This window comes from Diabrotica undecimpunctata, chromosome 8 (genome assembly GCF_040954645.1).
Source record: "Diabrotica undecimpunctata isolate CICGRU chromosome 8, icDiaUnde3, whole genome shotgun sequence".
Classification (NCBI taxonomy): Eukaryota; Metazoa; Arthropoda; class Insecta; order Coleoptera; family Chrysomelidae; genus Diabrotica; species Diabrotica undecimpunctata.
Window position 1 is genome coordinate 28,777,609 of NC_092810.1, and position 24,611 is coordinate 28,802,219.

The 24,611-nt window shown below is 33.9% G+C and overlaps 1 protein-coding gene across 3 annotated transcripts in view; it reads left to right on the top strand.

The window, feature by feature from the left end:
• Positions 1-24,611, top strand: part of Plp (Pericentrin-like protein) — a 147,968-nt gene that overhangs the window by 112,726 nt on the left and 10,631 nt on the right. For all 3 annotated transcript variants that reach the window (XM_072539956.1, XM_072539958.1, XM_072539957.1), the window contains 6 exons: positions 1,733-2,011; positions 2,157-2,405; positions 4,927-5,247; positions 5,322-5,621; positions 12,537-12,712; positions 12,869-13,124. In XM_072539956.1, coding sequence (XP_072396057.1) covers positions 1,733-2,011; positions 2,157-2,405; positions 4,927-5,247; positions 5,322-5,621; positions 12,537-12,712; positions 12,869-13,124 — 1,581 coding nt within the window. The remainder of the gene's footprint in view (positions 1-1,732; positions 2,012-2,156; positions 2,406-4,926; positions 5,248-5,321; positions 5,622-12,536; positions 12,713-12,868; positions 13,125-24,611) is intronic.

Below are 24,611 nucleotides of genomic sequence, written 5' to 3' on the forward strand. Positions count from 1 at the left end.
CACGTATTTTTATTCACAGATTGCCACTATTCTGAGATAATGGTATTCACGATATGTTGACACGAGATAGTGACATAATCTGTTTTAAATATCTATGAAAATAATATTTTGGTGAACGAATCGAGTATGTTTTTGTTTTGAGAATATCTAAAAAGTATATAATATAAAGTTAATGGTAAATAATGTATAGAAATTACAGGTACGTGGATATTAACAATTATTGTAAATTGATTCATGAATTTTAAAATTGTTTACTTATCGATATTAATTAAATTGGTTATATTAGTTATATATTGACTTATAAAATGTATAAAAATGAAATACTTGTTTTGTAGAGATAGTATATTTTTCTCCCTTTCTTTTCTTCTTTTACTCTTTTAAGTTCTGGATTTGGAGTTATATCAGTTTTCATTTACCCATGTCTTCCAGTGGTTTCTATTTTCTACGTCAGTGACTGTTAGTATTCATATTCACCCAGCTATCTTATTCTTCTTTTTAGCCTTCTATCGTCCATTTTTGGAGAAATACGGCGATACCCTGTAATTTTCCTTGTCACCACTGAATTGCATGAAAATTTGGGATTGTGCCGATGGTTGCTTTTTATTTTTTAGGGTTGAAAGCTATCCCTATTAGAAAAAAATTGTATAAATGTAAATTAAAGCGGAAAATTGATTCAAATCATCTTTTAATAAAGGGAATGGGTGTCAATTAACATTAAACAATATAATTTAAGATCTTATCACAGTTTATCCCCTAAATTTCGCCCATTAGATTAGTTATAATTAAAACAACGTCATTGAATACCTTGTCTCCACTGATTTGCAAGGAAATATGGATTTAGCTTATACCTCCACTTCAAAATTGGACTTATGCCGTTGCGTTGGTTGCTTTTTATTTTTTAGGGGTTAAAATTATCAATGTTAGAGAAAAAACAACAGTAACATACTTCCAATTTGTTCTGGCTGGTTTTTTTATGTCATCTACCCATCCCATTTGTGGTCTTTCTCTTTGTCGCCTACCTTTGCAAGGTCTCTAGTGTTGTAGTGTGGCGTTCCAACGTTAGTCTTTTCGTCTATTAGTATGGCTTACGAAGCTTCATTTGAGTTTGGCAATTTTTGTTGCGATATCCTCGACTTTTACCATTTTATGGATCTATATCAACATCTCAAGATCTGCATTAGCTACTTTTGGTTTTGGTAATCGTTTATTACTTCTTTTTCGCTTGTTTCAGTTCTTTATACGTCTTGATGTTTCATTTTCGTCATCTACTATTTCATTACTTAGTTGATTATTTCCATATCTTAAATATTTATTTTGTTCCGCTTTGGTCTGGGTTTCATTTGTATTTCTTACTGCAGTTATTTCTTTTTTTACTGCAGTTTCCTTCCTTTATTTGTCTGATTATAGTCCAAAAGCTTCCATTATTTATTTTCAGGACTGATAAGACAATTTGTATATTTTCCAACTCAAACCGCTGACCATTTACTCAAACTATTTACCATCTACTCTGACGATCATGCACGAACACAATTTAGCTATTGGTGTGTTCTGTCCTTTGAGCTAGTCGAAATGTGCAAAATAAATCTTCCAAAAAAGGTTTCTGTAACTTAAATGTACAGGTAATTATTCAATTATTATCTGTATCTCAGTTATGAACTAATTTATGGGACACATTTGACTTTAATAATTGTATTTTATCTTACATCTTGTTTATAATGCATTACCGTCTCAGGAACCTGGCCACATCATAGATCTGGGAAACAAGCTCCGAGAGGAACAGAAAAAAAGAGCAGAATTAGTCCAAGAGATCCACAACTTAAAAGTTCAGTTGATGCAGTGCAAGAGCAACGAAATGACGACTTCAGTAGATGATATAGCCGACCAACTCAAAAGGGAATTGGATAACTCTATCAAAATCGATTCCAACATCATGAGCGCCGTTAGTGACCAGAGTTTGAGTTCAATTTCGGAAGTCCAAGACGTCGAGGCTTACAAAAAGTCTTTAACCAAGGTTTGTAGTCTTAAGTTTGTTACCCTGCGTCAATTTAATCTAATCCACTGAAACATGTTCCGCAAATAATCGTATCGATCAGTAAATTATGGACTATTCTCCTGTTTCATTATTTTTGTATAAAAACCACACTTTTCATTGTTAGGAAAAAACCCGTAAAAAACAGCTCCTTCAACAAGTAAACACGTTACAAGACAAAATAACGGAATTGCAAAATGATTTGGAGAAAGAACGTGCTGCTCTGTTGCATACTAGTGCAGAAGATGCCCAATGTATAGAACAGCTTAGAATCCAGTTGGATGCCGCTTTGGACGTGAATGAAGCCCTCAAAAGAGCTATATCAGAAAAAGAATCGGAGAATGAACAATTGGAAAAGGATTTAGACTCGCTTAAGGTAAGTTTTTCATAATCGAAATCGTAGGAGTCTCAACTGCCAATAAACGAGTTAGTTGACTTCTCCTTCAATAGACATTTCATAACGAACTGAAGCTTCCGATGATTTTGACTTTACCTTGTATACATAGTCATGTGCGCGAAAAATACTGTTGTGTTACACTGTTTTTATCGATGTTCTAGTCACCGTAAATTTCTGCAATTTCGTGTTATCGCGCGAGTTTCGGTCTCCGTTCATCCGCTTCCTATTTTTGGAACAGATGATCTGTTTATATGAGCTTGCCGAGTATTCATTAGAAAATCAGTATTCTCGAAGTGTTTTTGTAAGCGATATCCTTGTGAATTGTAGACGATAATTACACTGTGCTGCAAAGATTTTGATGTCCAAGAACCCAAGTATTTTTCTAGAGTAATTGGCGCTGAATCCAAATCCGTTGAGACCTTTTTCATATCGCGTGACCTGCTAATTATAGCAGGAAGTATTACACTTCTGATGATAAGCTTAGTCGAGATTGAAGATACAGAAAGCGCGTCAGTTTCAATTCTACTGTCGTGTTGTATGAACAGATAAATATTTTTTTATTATTTGTTCTAAAATTAATCAATCTCGGAGATTGGGTGCAAATAGCCCTAATAGTCCTGATGAGAGGACAAAAGTACACATTCCTACAAAATATAATGCAACGAAAAATCCAAGGACGCAGAAATACAGACCGTACAAGAATGTCCTGGATGAGAAATTTAAGAGAGTGGTTTGGCTGTACCACTAACGAATTATTCAAAACATCAGTAAATAAAATTAGAATCGCCCTAATGATATCCAATCTCCGATATGAGGGGCACTCAAAGAAGAAGAAGCCCTAATGTGTTTTGTTATATTTGTGGTTGTAAAACAGAGATAACATATTAGCAAATTTGTAGCAAATGTATACTTTTCATATTTTGGTATAAAATTTGGTGATCAAGACAAGGCATGGGCCCCACATACTGTTTGTCGAACTTGTGTCGAGTCGTTGCGACTATCATTAACAGTAAAAAGAAAGCTATGTCCTTTGGAATACCGGTGGTCTGTAGAGAACCATCAAATCATATGGATGATTGTTACTTTTGCCTGATTAATATATGTGGCTACTCAGTTAAGAACAAGAAATATATTGTTTATCCTAACTTAACTTCTGCTTTTAGACCAGTAGCAAATATCGACACACTTACCTGTTCGTGTCCTTCTATTGTTCTAAAAGATGTTAGTAATGACTGATGCCTGTGAAAGTATTGACAATGAGAAAAATGGATGTGATGAGACATATGAACCTGATGAAGATAAAGAATTAAATGATTTAGTTAGAGATTTAAATCTCCCAAAAGATGCTGCAAAAGTTCTTGGATCCAGATTGAATGAATGAATGGATCCAAATGAATCCTTATGCAGCGTCAGCAAAATACTTGGGCATCACCCTAGACGCGAGGCTGCGCTGGAAAGTCCATGTCAAAAAGAAAAGAGGGGAGCTTGATATTAAATATAAGAAATTGTATTGGCTGATTGGAAAAAATTTAACATTATCCATTCATAATAAATTATCCATTTACAAGCAAGTACTGAGGCCAGTATGGATATATGGGTGCCAACTATGGGGCTGTACCAAAGCTAGTAATCTACATATTATCCAGAGATTTCAAAACAAAGTACTGAGGAACATTGTTGATGCTCCTTGGTATATCCGTAACAGCAACCTCCACCAGGACCTGGGTATGGAAACTGTGATCTAAGTAATCAAGAGAACAGCAGCAAGTCACGAGTAGAGGCTGCTTCGTCATATGAATGTCGATGGAAACCAGCTTCTTGACAACACTGAACTAAAGAAAAGATTCATAAGGGAAAACTATTGGAGTTAGTGTAAATATGTAACAGTTTAGTGTAAAAAGCAGAGTATAGTGCTGTGATGCTATTGCATGCTAGTTGTAGTGCATTAGTTGATAGATAAAATAAGAGTAAGCCATAGGGTAAGCCCTTAGATTTATGTATTTGCTGTTTTTTAAGTTGGTCAGAAAATAACTGATAATTGGTCATTTGTGACCAGATAGCAGTATAAAAATACCGTACAGGTGTTATATATATATATATATATATATATATATATATATATATATATATATATATATATATATATATATAAATATATATATATATATATATAAAAAAGTTTTTAACTTGTAAACAATGATTTTTTTAGTGTCTTGGTCTTAATATTTTCATTTATTAAGCATAGCCACTAAAGCAGATATGTCTTTTCGTACAAAAGTTAGATGGCGGTTTGTGAATGATCTGTACGTGAGTTCTAAAACACCGTCCACTTCTCAGTCATCGATCATTTTTTTTAATTGCGGCACTGTGTTTTTAATGTAATTAGAATTTATGATATTTGCAATTTCGTGAGTTTTTGGAGTGAAAATAAAGTTAGTTAAACCACTAAATCCCTGAATCCACAGAAAAACCTAACAAAACTATATTTAATATGTTTTAGAGAAAGAATATAAGTTCGGCTTCCAGATCTGAATCTACAAAATACAAAGAACTTCCAAGCAAAGAATCTATCGCTTTGAATAAACTGCAGAAAGATCACGAAGTCTTACTGGGCGAACAAAGCAAACTCATTGGCGAATTAGCCGGTTTAAGACAGACCCATCTGGATATGACGACAGATTATAAATGTACAAAGGATCTTTTAGCTCTGGAAATGCAAAGGAAGAAAAATTTAGAGGGGAAGGTGTACAGTTTGCAGACGCGAGAAAGGGAATTGAAAGAGAAGCTTACGAAGACGACACTGGAAAAGGAAAGAGTTTTAGTAAGTATAACGAACGCATATTATTTGTAGCGTTTACAAAAAGAAACATACAAGACGACTAATTCTGTTTATAGGACGAAATATCGCAAGAAAAGGCCGATCTCATCAAACAAAAACTGGAACTTCTTCAAAGACTGAAATCTCAGAATTCCTTCGAATCGCCGGCGGCTGTAACTGTTACCAACGACATACCCGACGAACTGATAAAAAAAATTAGGGAGTTAAATAGCGCATTTATTGAAAATAAGAAGCTTGTGGATTTGGTCACCAGAATTTCGAATGAAAAAACGCAAGTAGAGAACGAGCTAGAAATTATGCGAGGAGCTGTGAAAAATTCGTCTGCGCAGCTACCGTCAAACGATTTGGCAGCTAGGGTAAGTACTTATATAAGATTTTTATTCCCAAAGAATTTCTAATACAGAGTAAAAGCAAAACAACTAGCGCTACACTTCATACAATTAATGACGTTATAGTAAATATCATTATTTCTTTTTAACGCTGTATTAAAACCAACCCATAATATCGTGGAGCTGCAATTCTTTATTACTTTTTTATTAAACATGCCAAAAAATAACTCGATGATTGTTGTAAGGGACAAATGTCTTTATGTTAATTCAATATTTAATAAAAGAGCATAATAATACAGATAAGTAATAATGAAGTGAATGACAACAAACACTGTGCTCTAAACAATATCATAGAGCCTCAACAGAAAGGGTTCCATGGGTTGCAAAGAACAACTTATTATCGACTCATTCATTTCTAACCAGGCATACACCAAAAAAAGGAACCTTTTTACTGCCTTCATTGACTACAAGAGGGCCTTTGATTCAATGCCGCATGAACGGCTTATAGATATATTGAAAATATATAAAGTCGATGATAATCTCTTGACCTTTTTGAAGCATATAATGGCAGAGTGGAAGACTAAAATTCACTTTACCATTGCTTTTTTATTAAACATGCCAAAAAATAACTCGATGATTGTTGTAAGGGACAAATGTCTTTATGTTAATTCAATATTTAATAAAAAAAGTATAATAATACAGATAAGTAATAATGAAGTGAATAACAACACTGTGCTCTAAACAATATCATAGAGCCTCAACAGAAAGGGTTCCATGGGTTGCAAAGAACGACTTATTATCGACTCATTCATTTCTAACTAGGCATACACCAAAAAAAGGAACCTTTTTACTGCCTTCATTGACTACAACAAGGCCTTTGATTCAATGCCGCATGAATGGCTTATAGATATATTGAAAATATATAAAGTCGATGATAATCGCTTGACCTTTTTGAAGCATATAATGGCAGAGTGGAAGACTAAAATTCACCTTCAAATACCTGGTGAAACCAATATCGAAACTGAAAATATCCCAATCAACCAAGATATTTTCCAGGGGGACTCGTTGAGTCCACTTTGGTTCTGCCTAGCCATGAACCCACTATCTCAGCTGCTAAACTGCACTGACTTAGGATTTAGGATCAAAAATAACAATACTGTTGTGGCAAAGCTTAATCATCTGTTGTATATGGATGATTTGAAATTAGTGGCTTCCACTCGAAACCACCTAGATCAGATGCTAAAAACTGTAAGAAACTTTCTCAAATGATATCAGTATGCATTTTGGACTAGACAAGTGCCATATACTAAATAAAGTCAGAGGAAAGGTTTAGCCCGGGGGTTTCCATATACAAGATGGCCAAAACATCGAGGTAATGGGTGAAAATGATATGTATAAATAAATATCTCTGGGTGAAGCAAGCGCTGAAAATTGACCATAAACAAATGAAAACCGAACTAACTTCCGAGTTCGTACGAAGAGTAAGACAACTAAATCGGTCATATCTTCTTCTTGAAGTGCCTATCCATTTCGGATGTTGGCGACCATCATGATATTGCAAACTGCGGCTCTGAAAAGATTTGTGGTTTTTGTGTTGAACCCCGTACGTAGATTTTTCAGCCAGGAAATCCTTCGCCTTCCTGGTCCACGTTTTCTTTCTACTTTTCATATATTAATAGTAAAAATTTGTTTAAGGCATTAAATACGTACGCCTGTTCCGTTGATCTACTCATTTGGTATTATAAAGTGGTCAAAAACGGATATAGAGAGTCTTCAGCGGAAAGTAAGAACACTTCTCATAAAGGCACAAAAACACCATGCACGCAGTGCAGTAGAGAGAACAACATTACCGCTATATCAAGGGGGAAGAGGACTTATGGACATAGGTGAGCAATTGGATAAACTGGTTGCTAATTTAACTGAGTAAACTAACGCCGCTTAACCTGAGTGAACAAGAAATGCGCATAAACCACCTGACTAAGCAAGAAAAAATGCGCACCTGGATGAGTAAACCCCTGCATGGGAGACATCTCAATGAGATCAGCCAAGAATATGTCGACAATACAGCGTCGAACTATTGGTTGACATCAGGAAAGATGTTTCCCGAGACTGAGGGCTTTGTACTTCCCATTCAGGATCAGGTTATTCCAACTAAAAATTACCTGAAATATGTTGTTAAAGATTCTCAAGTCCAAAATGACAAATGCCGATATGGATGCCAAGCCCAAGAAACCATCCAACGTCTTACCAGGGGTGCCAGGCGTTTGTCGGATCTGATTATATAGAACGCCATGACTCAGTAGGAACTATTATCCACCAAGAACTAGCTGACAAACTGGGACTTCTCCAAACCGACTATCTTCTTTATTATCAATACGTCCCTGACAGAATGGTTGAAAATGACAAATACAAGCTATACTGGGACCGCACTGTGCTCACAGACCAACCAGTGGCACATAATAGATCGAATCTCATACTAGTTAATAAACTTACTAGGCAAACAACACTTATTGATATAAATAAATATAAGGTTGAATGCTCCAATAAATGAACTTTGATCAGATAAAAGGCATATATCGAGCACAGTTTAATTTAATCTTGCCCAAGTACTTTCGATCCCTAGATCATCTTCAGGGGCATCTGAAATAAGCCAAGAAACGTTCTTTTTTATAACCAAAGAAATTGATTAACTTCGATAAAAACTCGAAGTTTATGGTTGAAAAAGAGTTTTTATGTGATTAACGTTTATAGACTTACTTCGTCAATTGCGGCCTATCCGGCAAGAACAAAATGTCATAAATATATAAATGTACATCACACTACACTACAAAAGGACAAACAAACACTTTAAAATTATTTAAGAAAGGCTACATTACTTGCAGAAGCCGGAGACAGAATGGCTCCTGATCTAACGGAAATGTTGGGGTGACATGTGACAAATGACAACTTGGATGAGCAGTCACAATCATAGATATGTGATCTGCACCTTTTACAATTCTATGAAACTAAGTATTGACCAAAAGTCCAACTGACACTACTATAGGAGGTCACTGATGAAATATAAAATTATATAGAATATTTTTTTTTAAGTAGATTGAATAATCCAGATCTCACACTCAAACATGTCTGTAATAATTAAGGTGTTAGTTTGAGAGCAACTGAAGTCGACGTAAAGTAAGAATGCAAGAAAAGGACTAAACAATATATTAGACAGTGGGTAGTTGACTACAATAAAATGGTCTACCAAGCACTATCTGTAATGTAGAAAGGAAGAGATCTGACTATGTAATTAAAATACTAAAAATTGAAAATCAAAATTGAAAGCAAAGTATATAAATGGGGTGTAATCCAAGTAGTTCAGTTGAACCCACAGTCAATGGTATAACTATAAAATTAATATGGATGTGATCAGTGCAGGAAGTCTAAACAGTCGAGCTGGGTCCCCTACGAGGTGAAGCTGTAATAAGGTTTTTAAAAATAGGTTTAAATTTAGTACAATTTAAATTAATTTGAGTATTAAGACAGTGAGAGTTTTCATTTGTTTCCCTTGTTTTGTTTCTTACTGTCTTAATACTCAAATTAATTTAAATTGTACTAAATTTAAACCTATTTTTAAAAACTTTATTACAGCTTCACCTCGTAGGGGACCCAGCTCGACTGTTTAGACTTCCTGCACTGAGCACATCCATATTAATTTTATAGTTATACCATTGACTGTGGGTTCAACTGAACTACCTGGATTACACCCCATTTATATACTTTGCTTTCAATTTTGATTTTCAATTTTTAGTATTTTAATTACATAGTCAGATCTCTTCCTTTCTACATTACAGATAGTGCTTGGTAGACCATTTTATTGTAGTCAACTACCCACTGTCTAATATATTGTTTAGTCCTTTTCTTGCATTCTTACTTTACGTTGACTTCAGTTGCTCTCAAACTAACACCTTAATTATTACAGACATGTTTGAGTGTGAGATCTGGATTATTCAATCTAATTAAAAAAAAATATTCTATATAATTTTATATTTCATCAGTGACCTTCTATAGTAGTGTCAGTTGGACTTTTGGTCAATACTTAGTTTCATAGAATTGTAAAAGGTGCAGATCACATATCTATGATTGTGACTGCTCATCCAAGTTGTCATTTGTCACATGTCACCCCAACATTTCCGTTAGATCAGGAGCCATTCTGTCTCCGGCTTCTGCAAGTAATGTAGCCTTTCTTAAATAATTTTAAAGTGTTTGTTTGTCCTTTTGTAGTGTAGTGTGATGTACATTTATATGTTTATGACATTTTGTTCTTGCCGGATAGGCCGCAATTGACGAAGTAAGTCTATAAACGTTAATCACATAAAAACTCTTTTTCAACCATAAACTTCGAGTTTTTATCGAAGTTAATCAATTTCTTTGGTTATAAAAAAAACGTTTCTTGACTTATTTCAGATGACCCTGAAGATGATCTAGGGATCGAAAGTACTTGGGCAAGATTAAATTAAACTGTGCTCGATATATGCCTTTTATCTGATCAAAGTTCACTTATTGATATGGCTATACCTAACACCAATAATTTGCGTGTTAAATACAACGAAAATATGGACAAGTACAGAGATCTAGAAATACAAATTAGGAGACAATGGAGAATGGAAAGTACCCAGACAGTACCTATTATTCTGTCTACTACTGGTGTTATTCCCAAAAACCTCTTAGAGAACATAAAACAGCTAAGTCTAAATGAACATCTCTATAAGGACTTTTAATACCTTTCCTATCCTTTTAATACCGTACGTATCTGAGATAAGTGAATTTTCCCCTTAGAGGGAGTGTGAGCGGTATGGCTAAATCTGGATGATTCCGGATTCCTTATATTATCTACTCTTGCGACAGAAGGGTGCAACGGGCAACGCATAAGAAACAAATTTCTGGACCAATTATATGGTTTTGGGTTTTAAGTTTTATATGGTGCAGATAAGATTCTTGCCAATGAAGATTGAGTATACTAAATCCATAAAATTTGTCATATATATTTTTATCGTAATTGTAATATATTTTAATCGTAATTTATGATAATTTACGGTCGTTGAGTTGCGCCAAATGTAGGCAACTTACAGTTGTTGATTCAGAAATTTGTTAGATGGTGGGCGAACAGCACATTTAATACTCAAACTGTCATTAGACGTTCATGGCAAACCAAATGCAATATGTAACATTAATAAAAGAAGCATTGCATAGAAATATGCAAGCTTTAAACGGCAACGACAAACTATTCGGTGATGCTGTATTACGACTGTCTGGTGACTTCCGACAGACATTACTGGTTGTTCCTCTCTTTACATATGCGGTTGAGATTAATGCATGTTTAACACAATCGTTTTTATGGCGAATTGTCGAAACATTTCGATTGACCATTGAGATTAGAGTACAAGTGCAAAATGATCTATTGGCGCAAATATTTTCCAAACGTTTGTTAAATATTGCAAACGGTAAAATAAAACTGCATCCAAATACACAATGCATCACACCAACTGCTGCAATGGAGTTGATCATTGGTATCACGCCTCTAGACATATATGTCAAAGAGGTGGCGCTAGTGACAATAATGCAATTGCGCTCAGCTGCTGCAAACCTTGATGTAGAAATGGGACAATTGAGAACTTGTTTCTGGCGGGGAAAGCTGGATGCGCTACTACTGCTACAGGCAGGCTGCGACTCAATTGAACCAAAGTTTGTCTTTAACAGACCCTACAAAACCGAAACAAGACTTTATAGTAAGACAAACGTGGCAAATGCCTATTGCATATACACCGATGGCTAAAAAATGAAAGAAGGCTCAGGATGCGGGATATACTCCAGATCACTGAACCTAAGAATAAAGTGGGATATGGGCAAAAATGCCAGCGTAGTTCAGACAGAACTGACTGGTATCTCCATAGCCGCAAAAGAGATAATCCAAAAAGGTAAGGCAGGGAAAACTATAATGATCTGCACAGATAGTAGACAAGCTCTACTAACCTTGAATAGACCACGTGTTTATCAGGGTTAGTAATGGAGTGTCACTAGTCACTAACTCAAGTTTCGGATAGTAATAGGTGGGTTAAAGGTCACGATAGGAATAAAGGCAACCACATTGCTGACCAATTTTCTAGGAAGGAGGCAGGCCTAAGACTCTTAGGACCTGTGGATCTTTTTGGTTGGTCAACTACAACAATCGCGGAAATTGTCAAATGTCACTCCCATACGCAAACCGTAAAAAGATGGGAAGAAGGGCAAGGATGTAAATTTGCCAGGGTAACACTAAGTAACCTTAAAGAGTCAGCATCAAAGAAGTACTTGGGAATGACCAGGAAAAACCTACGTTTGACAGCTGGTTTTTTAACTGGTCATTGTCAACTAAGCAAACACCTCCACACACTGGTGCTAGCAGACACACCTCTATGTAGGAAGTGTGAACGAGAAGACGAAACTGTAGAGCATGTCGTATGTGAATGCCCGGAGTTATCGTTAATACGAGAGTACGCGTTCGGCGAGTCCTGGCCCTCACCTGCCCACATAAGAGAGATATCTCCTGGTGACTTGTCCACCTTCCTAGAAATGGCACGATGGACAATGAGCTAAGGGTGGCAGCTCCCTGGGAGGATTCACAATGGGTCAATTGTGGCCTAAGTGCTGTGAAACTTAACTCGCCCTCCCTACTCTACAGATACAGATACACAATGTATCAAACTTCTAGATAATTTTTGCACTTTTGTTGAGATCTAACATGAATTAATCGTAAGTGTATTCCCGACTATACTGAATAATTACTTTAATCATAATTGACTCATTGACATTGAAAAATGTTGACGTTAACTAAATTAATATATTTATTTCCTAAAATAATGATCGTGTACACTGTTTCTTTGCTCCTTTTGCGAAAATGTTGCTGATTTAAATTTTTTATAGGCGGATTATTTATTTGCGAAGACTCTTAAGTTGGAAAGTACGAAAAAGGCATTAGTGTTTCAAAAGCGGTACCTCATGAAGTACTTGTTAACTCAAGGAGTAGTTGATGTGTTACCTGATCCTCTAACCCAACGAGCGTTGTTTAGGCGAGAGTTTTCGCCGAAACATAGATTTAGGTAAGTTTTTATTTACTCTTAATTATATATAGATCGATATACCTAGAGAAAAAATGCGAAATTCGTAGGAAAAAGAATAATTTTTTCTGTATCTATATTCATATCTATCTTCACAACCTAAAAAAACACGTTACTAATTCATGTGTATACGTTTAGGGCTGCAGTATTTGTGATCATCTCAATATTCCGAATAAAGTTCCTCGTGAAACGATGGCACAGTGGCGTGCGAATTGCTGAAAGGATAAATTCCCGTCATTATAAACAGACCCAGAGAAAAAACGATGCCAATGTGATATCGGCACATTTTCAAGTCGGACAGCCGGTCTCGAATCAATTTTTCCTTAACGCTCCCTCTACCGGGCCGACGTTGAGGAATCCTAATCATTTCGTTCAATTTAAAGAAGATGCTAGGGTGAGTATTATTTACTAAACTACGAAAAAATATGTTTAGATGTGGAGTAAAAGGTGAAAATACTTTTAGGATACAGGGGGTGCTTCACGTAGACCGTTTAATTATACAATAAACGGGCTTTTAAATCTGTACTTTGGAAATTCATAATAAAAAAACGTTACTGACACTACGTGTGTACGAATTTTTTAAATATTGCGCTGTAAAAGGTGATTTATCAGTGTTCAATATCCCGTCTTAAAATTTAAACAAAAATCCTCAGAAATATGTAGGTTTAAAAATCTGGTTGCCAATATTAAAAGAATAAAGCAATAAAAATAAAATATCGCTATTAGTATGTCAATAACATGTCAAGGATACATCTTTTATGTTGTAAAGTCACATGAGTTTGATGTTAATATTGATAGCAAACTCATAACTTGTTAAACTTCTATTTTGGGAGCTATTTCCGAAGTGGAAATTGAAAAGTCAAAATAAACGTATTTTCAATTAAAATTACCATTACGGTTTTTTTTATGTATTTGGATATTTTTTATTCAGTTATTAACGACAAGAAAAAATTAACTTATAACAAGATTTGTAATTCTGGAAAAGGGACGTATCAGGAGACTGTGTTTTGAGGTGTTTGAGGTTTATTTATTCATATATTCCATTATTAAATTACTAAATAGGATGTGACATGCCAAGAATGCCTAATAATATATCTTTATTAATAAAAAAAAACTTAAAAATATTAACATTTCGAGGGCTGAGAACCATAGGGTTCCAAGCGACAGTTTGTACAAAACTCGTTTTTTAACAGAAATCTATTGTTTTTTAAATTCTGCATATAATGGTATTGAAAGTTCTGCGATTCGTTGACAGATAACGCCACAATCGACAGTGAAATCTAGTTCCAAGCGCACGAAATGGTTTAAAGTTAGAACCATATGGTTGCATGTACTATAGTGAGAGTATTGGTGAAAGTTACATGTGAGTTTTATCAGTTAAAATTATCATTTTCTTGTTTACAATGTCCTCTGTGTCCGAAAATGAATCTTGGGAGGATTATTGTAGCTCCGGTTCTGAATATATTCCAGAAAAAGCCCATATATACTGTGCATTTACAGAAGAGTGATTCGGGCACACTACACTCTGATAAAAGAGGGAAAGTGACCAAAGATCGCATTTAAAGCAAAGAAAATAATTTTCAATTTTCCATATGTAGAAGCACATTATTGCAGGAAAGATTAAAAAAAAAAGATATCTAGACCCAACACTTAACGTACAAAAAATGTATGAATTGTACATTAAAATGTGCAATGCAAACAATATACCTCCACAAAAGCTGTCGTTGTATAGACACATTTTTAATTTTGAGCATAATCTAGAGTCTTGCAACCGAAAACGGATAGGTGGGACGTCTGCGAAGACTATAGATTGGTCAAAAAAGAGAAGAGGGTGCAGGCAGAAGAGCAACAAGCATATAATTCCCATATTAGAAAGAAATTGATAATGCGCCAAGAACGTGAAAATAACAAAAAAACAGAGAACTCAAACTGTGCCATTATATGTTTTGATCTGGAAAATGACATAAATCTACCTCAATCTGAAGTCTATGTGCTGTTTTACAAACAGAAATTAAACGTATACAATCTGACAGCTCAGTTCTGTTGATTCAGAAGTTTACTGTGCAGTATGGCCAGAAACATTATGTGGGAGATCAGGCAATGATTTGTCTAGTGCCCTAATACAAATTTTAGAGAAAGTAGTTTTAAAACATCCAGAAATAAACGAGATAATCATGTGGAGTGATAGTTGTGTTCCTCAGAACAGGAATTCCCTGATTTCAGTAGCAATCACTGACTTCCTTAACAGACATCCTAATATCCAAATGGCAACTATGAAATACTCCATACCTGGTCATTCGTGCATACAGGTTGTCGATAATATCCACTCTCGCATAGAAAAAGCTATGAAGGTTACGAATATTTGGTCTCCACTAGCGTTTATTAGACTATTGTTAAAAGTCAACAAACGAAAGCTATTCTGTGAATATGAAACCATATGAATCATATCTGATTAATATGAAACCAATACACTTTAAAAACTTCAAAAAAACAGCATCATTATACCAATATAATAAAATACCTTACACTAAAGTATGTCAACTACGTTTTGTGCAAGGAGACATGTTTACTTTTCAGTATAAGCTGAATGATCACAGCGCCTAATTTTCTACAGTCAATGTTAGTAAAGTTACCAGCAGTATTAGGAAGAAACAGAGAGTGGTTCCCATAAATAATTCCACTGCTAACTTTGTAGTAGCTTCGGCCGATAACACAAAACCCAAATCTCTGACTGCGAAAAAGCTTGAGCATATTGAGTTTGCGTATAAATGGATGTCACTGGAAGATCAGAATTACATGAAATGTTTGATTTCTGAAACGAAGCTGTTTATAAAAATAAAAGTTAATTTTCTACTCTTCGTTAATTTTCTTCTTCCTTTGATCCTTCCAACGTCATGGTATAGGCTATTATTGTTAAAGGCAATAAAGTCTACAATGATGACATAATAGGTCATAATATGACATTTTTAAAACTTCAAATTTATTTAGGGACACAAAGTTCCAAGTACAGCTGTTACAGTGCCCTAAGGTTCCAAGTACAAGTGTAAAATTTTGAAAAAACTATGAAATTTGCATTTTATATCACAACGACAGCATTGTTTTAAGAATCACTGTATTACCAAATCCTTAAACAATAATATATAACATATCTGACAAAGTACAATATTGTTAAAACCGTTTTATTTGACAGCAAACTTTAAAAAATTCGTCTCCTGAAAATTTTTGTAAATGTCGCTTGGAACCCTATGGATTTCAGCCCTCGATTTATTACATACAATTTGCTTGGGACAGGGATTTTCCATTTAGTGGAGAATTACCCATATACAGTCCCTCTAATTTACTTACCGTTGCACGTCATTATCATTGACAGAGATCGAAGGTTACATAGTTGCCAAAGTATAAAAAAATCCTGAATCCATTTTAAATCAAATAGTTCACATAATTATTGCAAAAGTGGATTATACAACAAAACAAATTAATATTTAATGTAAAGAAATAGAAACAAAACAAGAGTTAAAAAATAATCTTGTTAAAAACAATTTCATCCCCTTGTATGCGTCGTATAAAGATGTAAAATGGAATACATAGATATTTATTTTATTTTATGTAAAATGTAAAATAAAAAGTGTCAACACCGCAACTGTCAAAAATTTATGCCAAAATATCACCTTCGTTCGATTACAGTTACAGTGTGTTCCGAATAAATGTTCTTCATAAAAACGCTTTATAATGCATTTATACAAATTAAATGAAACATATTATTGTGTACTTCTTTAAGTTAACATTAATAGAAATATTTAAATATTATTTCTACGCGTATATAATAAAATATGTCTAGTGGCTGTAATACCAGTGTACTCGGCAAAGTGATTCTAAAAAAGAACACACCTACCGCCTAAATATTTCGTGTTGATATCATGTGAAGTCACGGACTCAGTGATACGGACATACAGTATACCGAAAACCAACCCATACTGACAGGTACTTACACGCAGACTCACACCATCATCCTGCACAATTAAATTCGGTAATAAAAACCTTAATAACAAGATCTGAGAAACTGGCAGATGAGGACCATAAGAATGAAGAAATTCACAAAGTCAAAACAGCTCTAAGAAAAAATGGTTTCTCCATGTTTACGATTGAAAAAGCACAGAAATCCCGAAACAACAGCAAAGATCCAGAAAAAGAAGAAAAACCAGTCGTTAAAACTATCCTGCCCTATATAAAGGGTACGACAGACAAAATCAGCAGAGTTCTAAGAAAAAACAAAATAGAAACTATTTTTAACACCGACAGAAAAATCGCAACCATATTACCATCAGCAAAAACAAAAGTTACATTGGAAAATCAAGGCGTATACAGGATCCCGTGTGAAGACTGCAATAAATCGTACATCGGACAAACAAATCGAAGGATACAGGTTAGACGCGAAGAACATCGAAACGCCATCGAAAGAAAAGAGAAAACTTCATCCCTAGCACAACATGTCATAAACACAGGACACAAAATAGACTTAAATGGAACAACAATGCTAGCCAACATCGAAAATAAGGCCAAACGGGTAATCAGGGAAGCCATAGAGATCGAAAAACATCCAAAAAATTTAAACACCAGAGATGATGCCCAAAGACTCCCAAATATGTGGAAAACAATTCTGCAGAAAAACCTAGAAATTCAAATAGCGACGAAGACCACGCCCACTCTGCGCACAGGACCAATGACAAGAAGCGCAACAAGATATTTAAACTCAGCGTGCAGCGACCGAGAAATCAGTTCGCCTGGAACATCAAGACGAAGGAACAATTACTTTAATTGCAATTAAGAATGCTAAGACTGTCAGGAATTTGTTGTCTAAAACTAAAACACCTCTGTCCCTTCTGGAACAAGTTAATGTAATATATCATATACCTTGTGCTGAGTGTGACTCATGTTACATCGGTCAGACAGGGAGATCACTGAGAGGGCGTCTTACGACACACCGCAGTGATATTAACTTATCTAAGCATACTTGTGCTCTTGCCGAACTTTAATGAAGTTAAAATTCTTGGCACTGAACGCAATCTCGTTAAAAGACAGTTTTTAGAAATGTATTCAATATTAAAACATCCAAATACCCTTAATAAGAGAACCGACATTAGTAATTTGAGCCAAATTTATCATGCATTAATTTTGCAGAATTAGGCTTAATATGTTGTTTACTTTAAATTTGTCCCTTAATGGGTTTTTTATCACATTTTCATATAATAAATTTAAATTAAAATAAAATAAATTATTCTTTCCTTATTAACTTAGATTTATCAACTTACATTTTATTAACTATTTGGTCAATATCACTATTACATAATTAAAGTAATTGTTCCTTTTGACCAACTGAAATTGATTCATAGAATCTTTTTCATTACAGTTCCAAATGCTATGAACCTTGGACTGTGGAAGTTGAATTAATCTTCACCTGTTGGCTGGCTAACCAGTGACGTCATTAATATTATAATATATGATATTTTGGATTGACCTCGCATGCTTTGTTCTTTGTTAACAAATCAATCACTGGAGGGTAAATGGTGATCTTAACCACCTTTTCCTTTCATTTTTTGGCTTTTTAACGACAAGTTGTCAACCAAATTTATCAAATTCTATGAATGTACCGCTCTATTATATTAGAGGTTGGTATTTTGCCTTGCTCTTCTGTCATTTTGACCTCAAGGCCATATCTATCCACGTTGTTTTCGTGGGTATTAAACCTGTAAATTCATTTACCTGCGAGATTCAGTAAGCTTGAGACTGGTAACTTCATTTTTATCTTTATTACTATATTAATCTTAAATAATTCAATACTGTTACCTAAAGTTAAAATTAAAATGTAATTGATTATAAATAAATTGTTGGAAGTGCATTCTCATGATCTTTCTAGTTCTTTACACTATAAAATAAACCTTAATGTTTTTTACTTAAGTTTTTATAATAACTTTTTTATATACATGTATGTTTATCACATGTTCTTTTGCTGTGCTAATTTTGTTAAATTGCAAACTATACCTAGTTTCAATTAATTGTTTTATACAACTTTAACTCTGAATGTCCAGTTTCGTAAGCTTTTTCATATTTTTAACATCATTGACTGCTACATATCTTTGTAAGGTAACACACTTTTTTTAACTTCTCTATGGATGTTTGGTTTCATATTGTTCTTTTTAGATGAACTGATGATGCTTTCTGAACAGAAAGCGAAACGTCTTCAATAAATAGATGAAGTAGCCACCTTCTTTGTCTTTTATTTCTCCACTTTGACCGAAAAACCCACCACTCTTCGAGTGTACCTTAGTTTATTATATATATATATATATATATATATATATATATATATATATATATATATATATATATATATATATATACTGAAAGAATTAAAAAAAAATACTTATGTAATACATCTTTATTATTAATTATTTAAAATTTCGCTATAATGCTCCTCGGCTGCATAATCAACTTTTTCATAATGTTTATCTATATATTCAACACTTTCAGATCTATTATTCTTCTTAAATAATACTTGTTGCTTAGGTGTAATCTTAGTGTCTTTACGAACCTTACAACAAACACTTTTCCACCAACTTATTTTTGTGAATACGCCACCCACCAACTGCGCTATAACGATTCCCAACAGCACAAACAACAGTAAATCTTCTATTTCTTCGTTTTCAAAATTCTTTGTACACTTGAGTGACGGAGGATATATTGCTAAATCAGACATTATTTCGAAAAACGTGATGTCATCTCCCGATGGTAACATTGTCAATAAACTGGTGTTTTGGTCGTCTCCAACATAGTCGTACACAAATATGTGATCTATTTCTGTCTTCCATACCCTCGTGTTCAATACCGTGTCCATCTTAACTAATCTTAACCGATACGATTGGTCGTTATGATCAAACCGAATGTACCGGATTAGTGGCGTATTAGTCACAGTCCATTCTTCCACTGGTCCACTAAATATGTTAGATAACGCAGCATTTTTTCCTTCAGTGTTATTCCAGTGCCAAAAGGCATTCGTTTTAAGATCATAACAGGTCTCCTCCGAGTATACACATGTCGTATTACTCCGCAACATTACTATATCGTCTAGGATATACCAGTCAGCAAGGCTGCGGTAGATACTTTTGGAATCTTTTGAAGTAAGGTTCCAAAGCTGCGTATAAAATGGTACATTCACATCGTATACGTTTTTAAACGTTAGTGTAGTATTAATGCCATAGTTTATACACTCTGTGTAATTACTTAAACAAATGTTGTTCACTCTAATAGTTTTGTTTGGCGTTACTGCGCCAATGGTGTAATTTTTCATCTCTTTGACGCCTTTGACGTACTCTTTGCATGATACAAGTGCGATTGTAGTTAAAAAATATATAACTTGCATGCTGAACATATTGTTTATACTACGGTATATTAATTTACTGTATTTAAAATTAAAAATAATTATTTTGATAAGAATATGTTGTGGTGATATCGGTTTGTGGTTGTAATATCCAAACTATCATTAGAAATTTTAATCACCTGAGGTTTTTATTATAATTTTTGTTCTTGGAATTATAGAAATATTATTTATGTTGGTATATCCATTTTGCGCAATTTTTTTACATTTGTGCCGTACGGGCCCCTTCCCATATCAGTTGGCCCAACGTTAGATTGATAATAAAATTAAATTTTAGAGAACAAAAATAAAAGCGATTATACAGAGAACGTGAATCGATCCTACCAGCAACTGGTTTAACAAATTGCTCTGAAATATTAATAGTAAAAACCGATAATTAACAAGTTAAAATTATTACTTAAGTAGTTATAGTGTTTAAGTGCAGGAAATCATACGTGAGTAAAGAAAACTTTGATTTTGTTTGATTGCATGATAATAAACTGAATATATTATCACAGTATCACTGTGTCAGTATTGTCCTAACTAACCTAACAATTTGGTTACAATAAAAAGAGCAATTATTAAAATCTGGTTGCTCGTCAACTTTTAAATAAAACAGATCCGTACTCAGCCGAATTGATGAAACCGAAAAATCGAAAACGATCAAAATGAATAGTAATAACGGCAATGTTATTATTGAGACTGAGAACTCACCAAACACTAAAAAATACTCCACAGCATTGATTCACTCACCAATAACTTTTCCTAGCAAAGAGCAGGCAATTATCTTTTCTGCAATAGAGGGCATCAAATTACAAGATTATTTATTAGAACTCGTACCACTTGTAGACCCAAAAAACATAATTTTTTCATCCAGAATTTTAAACAACTGTGTTTGTGTATACTTATCAAGTAAATCCGCTGTAGACAAATTTTTAAAAAAACATAATTCTATTAAAATTAATAACACAGTAATACCAGTAAGAAAGCTAGTTACCCCGTCACAAAGACTTTTTCTATCCAACGTAAGTCCCACAATTCCACATAATTTATTGGAAACCTAGTTAAAAACCATTGGATTACAGCTAATGTCACCCCTTACATGCTTACGAATTGGAGCAACCGATCCAGCGTATAGTCACATACTTAGTTTTCGAAGACAGGTGTACATATCTCCTCCAGAAGATAGTTTCCAAATTCCCGATACATTAGAAATTAATCATGATGACTTAAAATATCGCATATTTCTTACAACAGATACATTATGCTATAATTGCAAGCAACCAGGTCATTTGTCAATGTGCCGGCCTCCAACTCCAAGTTTCAACTTCTTCATATACTAGATCACAACAACATAGTTCCTCTCTAAACCATTCCTCAGACAGCAATAATTTAAGAGCGTCTATATCAAATACTACTAACCCTGAAATGATATGTGAACAAAAACCAATTACTCTTACATTTAATGAGCCCAATTCTGACATACTCGCTTCTTTTGAAGTTCAAACAACTCCGCTAACTAAAACCTACGGCCTCCAAACGAAATTTATCTGAAATTGCCTAGCCCAGAAGATACACCAGATATTACAAGTTCCTCAGAACCAAAATCTGACTTTCCAACACCTGTTCCAAAAGTTCCAAAAAAAATTGTTCTGAAGCTATTTTCTTGTGGCATGTTAAAGTAATTACTATGTAAATGGGAATAAGCCACAATTAAAGGTTAAAGTACGTTTATTGAGGTTTCAATTTCCATTTCGGAAATCGTTCCTAAAATACAAACATTAGTGAAACGTCAATAAACGTACTTTAACCTTTAATTGTGGCTTATTCCCATTTAAATAGTAATTACTCCAAAGAAAAAGTTGAAGTCGAAAGACAAACCCTCATTAGAATTTCAAGAATTGCCCCAAAAGATAACCAATTTTATTGACAATCACAATCCCAAGTTCCCACTCGATAGTCAACAATTCATTGATCTGTTAGAGAACACTTACGGTAGTAGTGATGCACTAAGCATTTCCAAAGACCTACGTATTCCATCTCTTATAGAAATCATAAATGAAATACATTCGCAGGCTGAAGATCGAAATATAAAAATTAAATGTACTAGACTAAGTAAAAAATTAACTAAACAACTGCTCGAACATGTTGGTTCATTTGACTTAGACAGTGATACATCTCAAAACTAATTATTTAAATAAAAATATAATTCATGTATAATAATATTTTACAGTGGAACTTAAACAGTGTTTACACCCGCCTACGCTTATTTCAGGTACTTATTAGGAAATATTAGGCGGTATTGCGATATATGTTAAAACCGATTTACAAGTAAACAGAATCATAATTAATACAAACCTAGAAGCAATAGCAGTAACAGTAACAATAGATACTAATCAAAAAATGAACATATGTAACATTTATATTCCCTCGAGCCAAAATATGCAAGGAAATGAACTCTCCGACTTAATTATGCAAATTTCATCACCAAAATTAATTCTTGGGGACTTTAACAGCCTTAATCTTCTATGGGGTTCCGAACAAACAACTAAAAATTGAAAGTTATTATTAGCAAACGTAATCAATAGCCTGAATTTAACAATAATGAACGACGGAGCTAAAACTGGTTTTGATGCAGCTACTGGAAATTTTTCAGCTATTGACTTGTCTATTTCTGACCCATCGACGTTACTAAACTACACATGGCAAATCATAGACGATTTATATCGAAGTGATCATTATCCAATAATAGTTACAAAGATTTCCAACCCCACAACAAAAACCAATCCTTTGCAAAAGTGGAAAATTAAGCAAGCCAACTGGAACCTATTTAAAACAAAAATTACTGAAGAAATATCGAATATCCCTATAATTGAAGAAGACATAAACTTAACTTTAAAATTGTTTAATAACTTAATCACTGAAGCCGCCACAATTGCAATGGGAAAAACAAAGTATATAACAAAAAACAAAGTTGTTCCCTGGTGGAATTAAGAGTGTAAATTGGCAATTAAACAAAGTAAAAAAGCTTTAAATACTTTCAAAAGACATAAAATCAATGAGAACTTCATAGAGATAAAGAAAAAAAGGGTATATTCAAAATTAATTATTACCAGATCTAAAAAAGAGTCTTGGAAAAAATACGTTCAAAGTATTAACAGGAATACAAACATGTCATAGTCATCAGCATGGAAAAACGTTAAGAAAATATCTGGCGTCAATACACAAAATGGAATAAAATACCTAGAACGAAATGGAAACCTAATTAATAAAAACAAAAATGTTGTAGAAGAATTATCTGAAACATACAGACAAGAATCTACAAATGAAAATTACAGCAATACTTTTTTACGATATCGGGAAGAAGAAGAAGCAAATCCAATAGAAATTATAGCCAATAACGATGATATAAATACTCCAATTAATCAAACGGAACTATTAGAAACAATCCAAATGTTAAAAGACACATCACCAGGTCCAGATGACATACCCGCAATATTCTTAAAACAGTTACCTAACGAAGCTTTGGACTTCCTATTGAATCTTTTTAATACAATCTGGTGTAAACAAAAATTTCCTGACTTATGGAGACAAGCTATTGTCATCCCTATACAAAAACCTAACAAACCGGCTAAAGCAGCAGAATCATATAGGCCAATATCACTTACACACATGTTCTACTTGCAAACTGCTAGAGAAAATAATAAATAATAGACTTATGTGGCATTTGGAACATCACAATTTACTTATACCGAAACAAGCTGGATTTCGTCCTTTGAGATCTACAATAGACGACGTTTTACATTTAGAAAGTCAAATTAATGAACCCTTCTGTAACAAACAGAAATGCATATATGTTTACTTTGACCTCCACAAAGCATTTGACTTAGCATGGCGACACAGAATATTAACAAAGCTGTAAACTTGGCGAATTCAAGGAAACATGTTGGCATTTTTGAATAACTTTCTAAATGAACGCAAATTTTCAGTACGTAGTAATGGAGAACTTTCTAGTATTAAGTCTCAAGACAATATAACACCACAAGGATCTGTAATTAGCCCTACACTTTTTTTAATAGCAATGAATGATGTTATAAAAAATCTCAAGAGACCTGCACAGGCTAGATTATATGCTGATACTATGATAATGTTTATCAAAGGAAAAAATATTAACTCGATGGTCAAACTTTTACAAGATGAACTAAATAAAATCGAAAGTTGGTCTAATAGTAGTGGATTCTATTTTTCAGCTGACAAGACACAATATATTATTTTTTCCAAAAAGCCTATTCACACCAACATTTCTGCTTTAAAATTCGGCACAAAGTTTTTGAAACGGAGTACAGAGATAAAATATTTAGGCATAACATTCGACGAAACTTTAAGTTGGAAACCACATATTAAAAAATTGGCGATATCATGTCAAAATCTTATAAATCTTAGCGAACAAACAATGGGGTGCTGACGGAG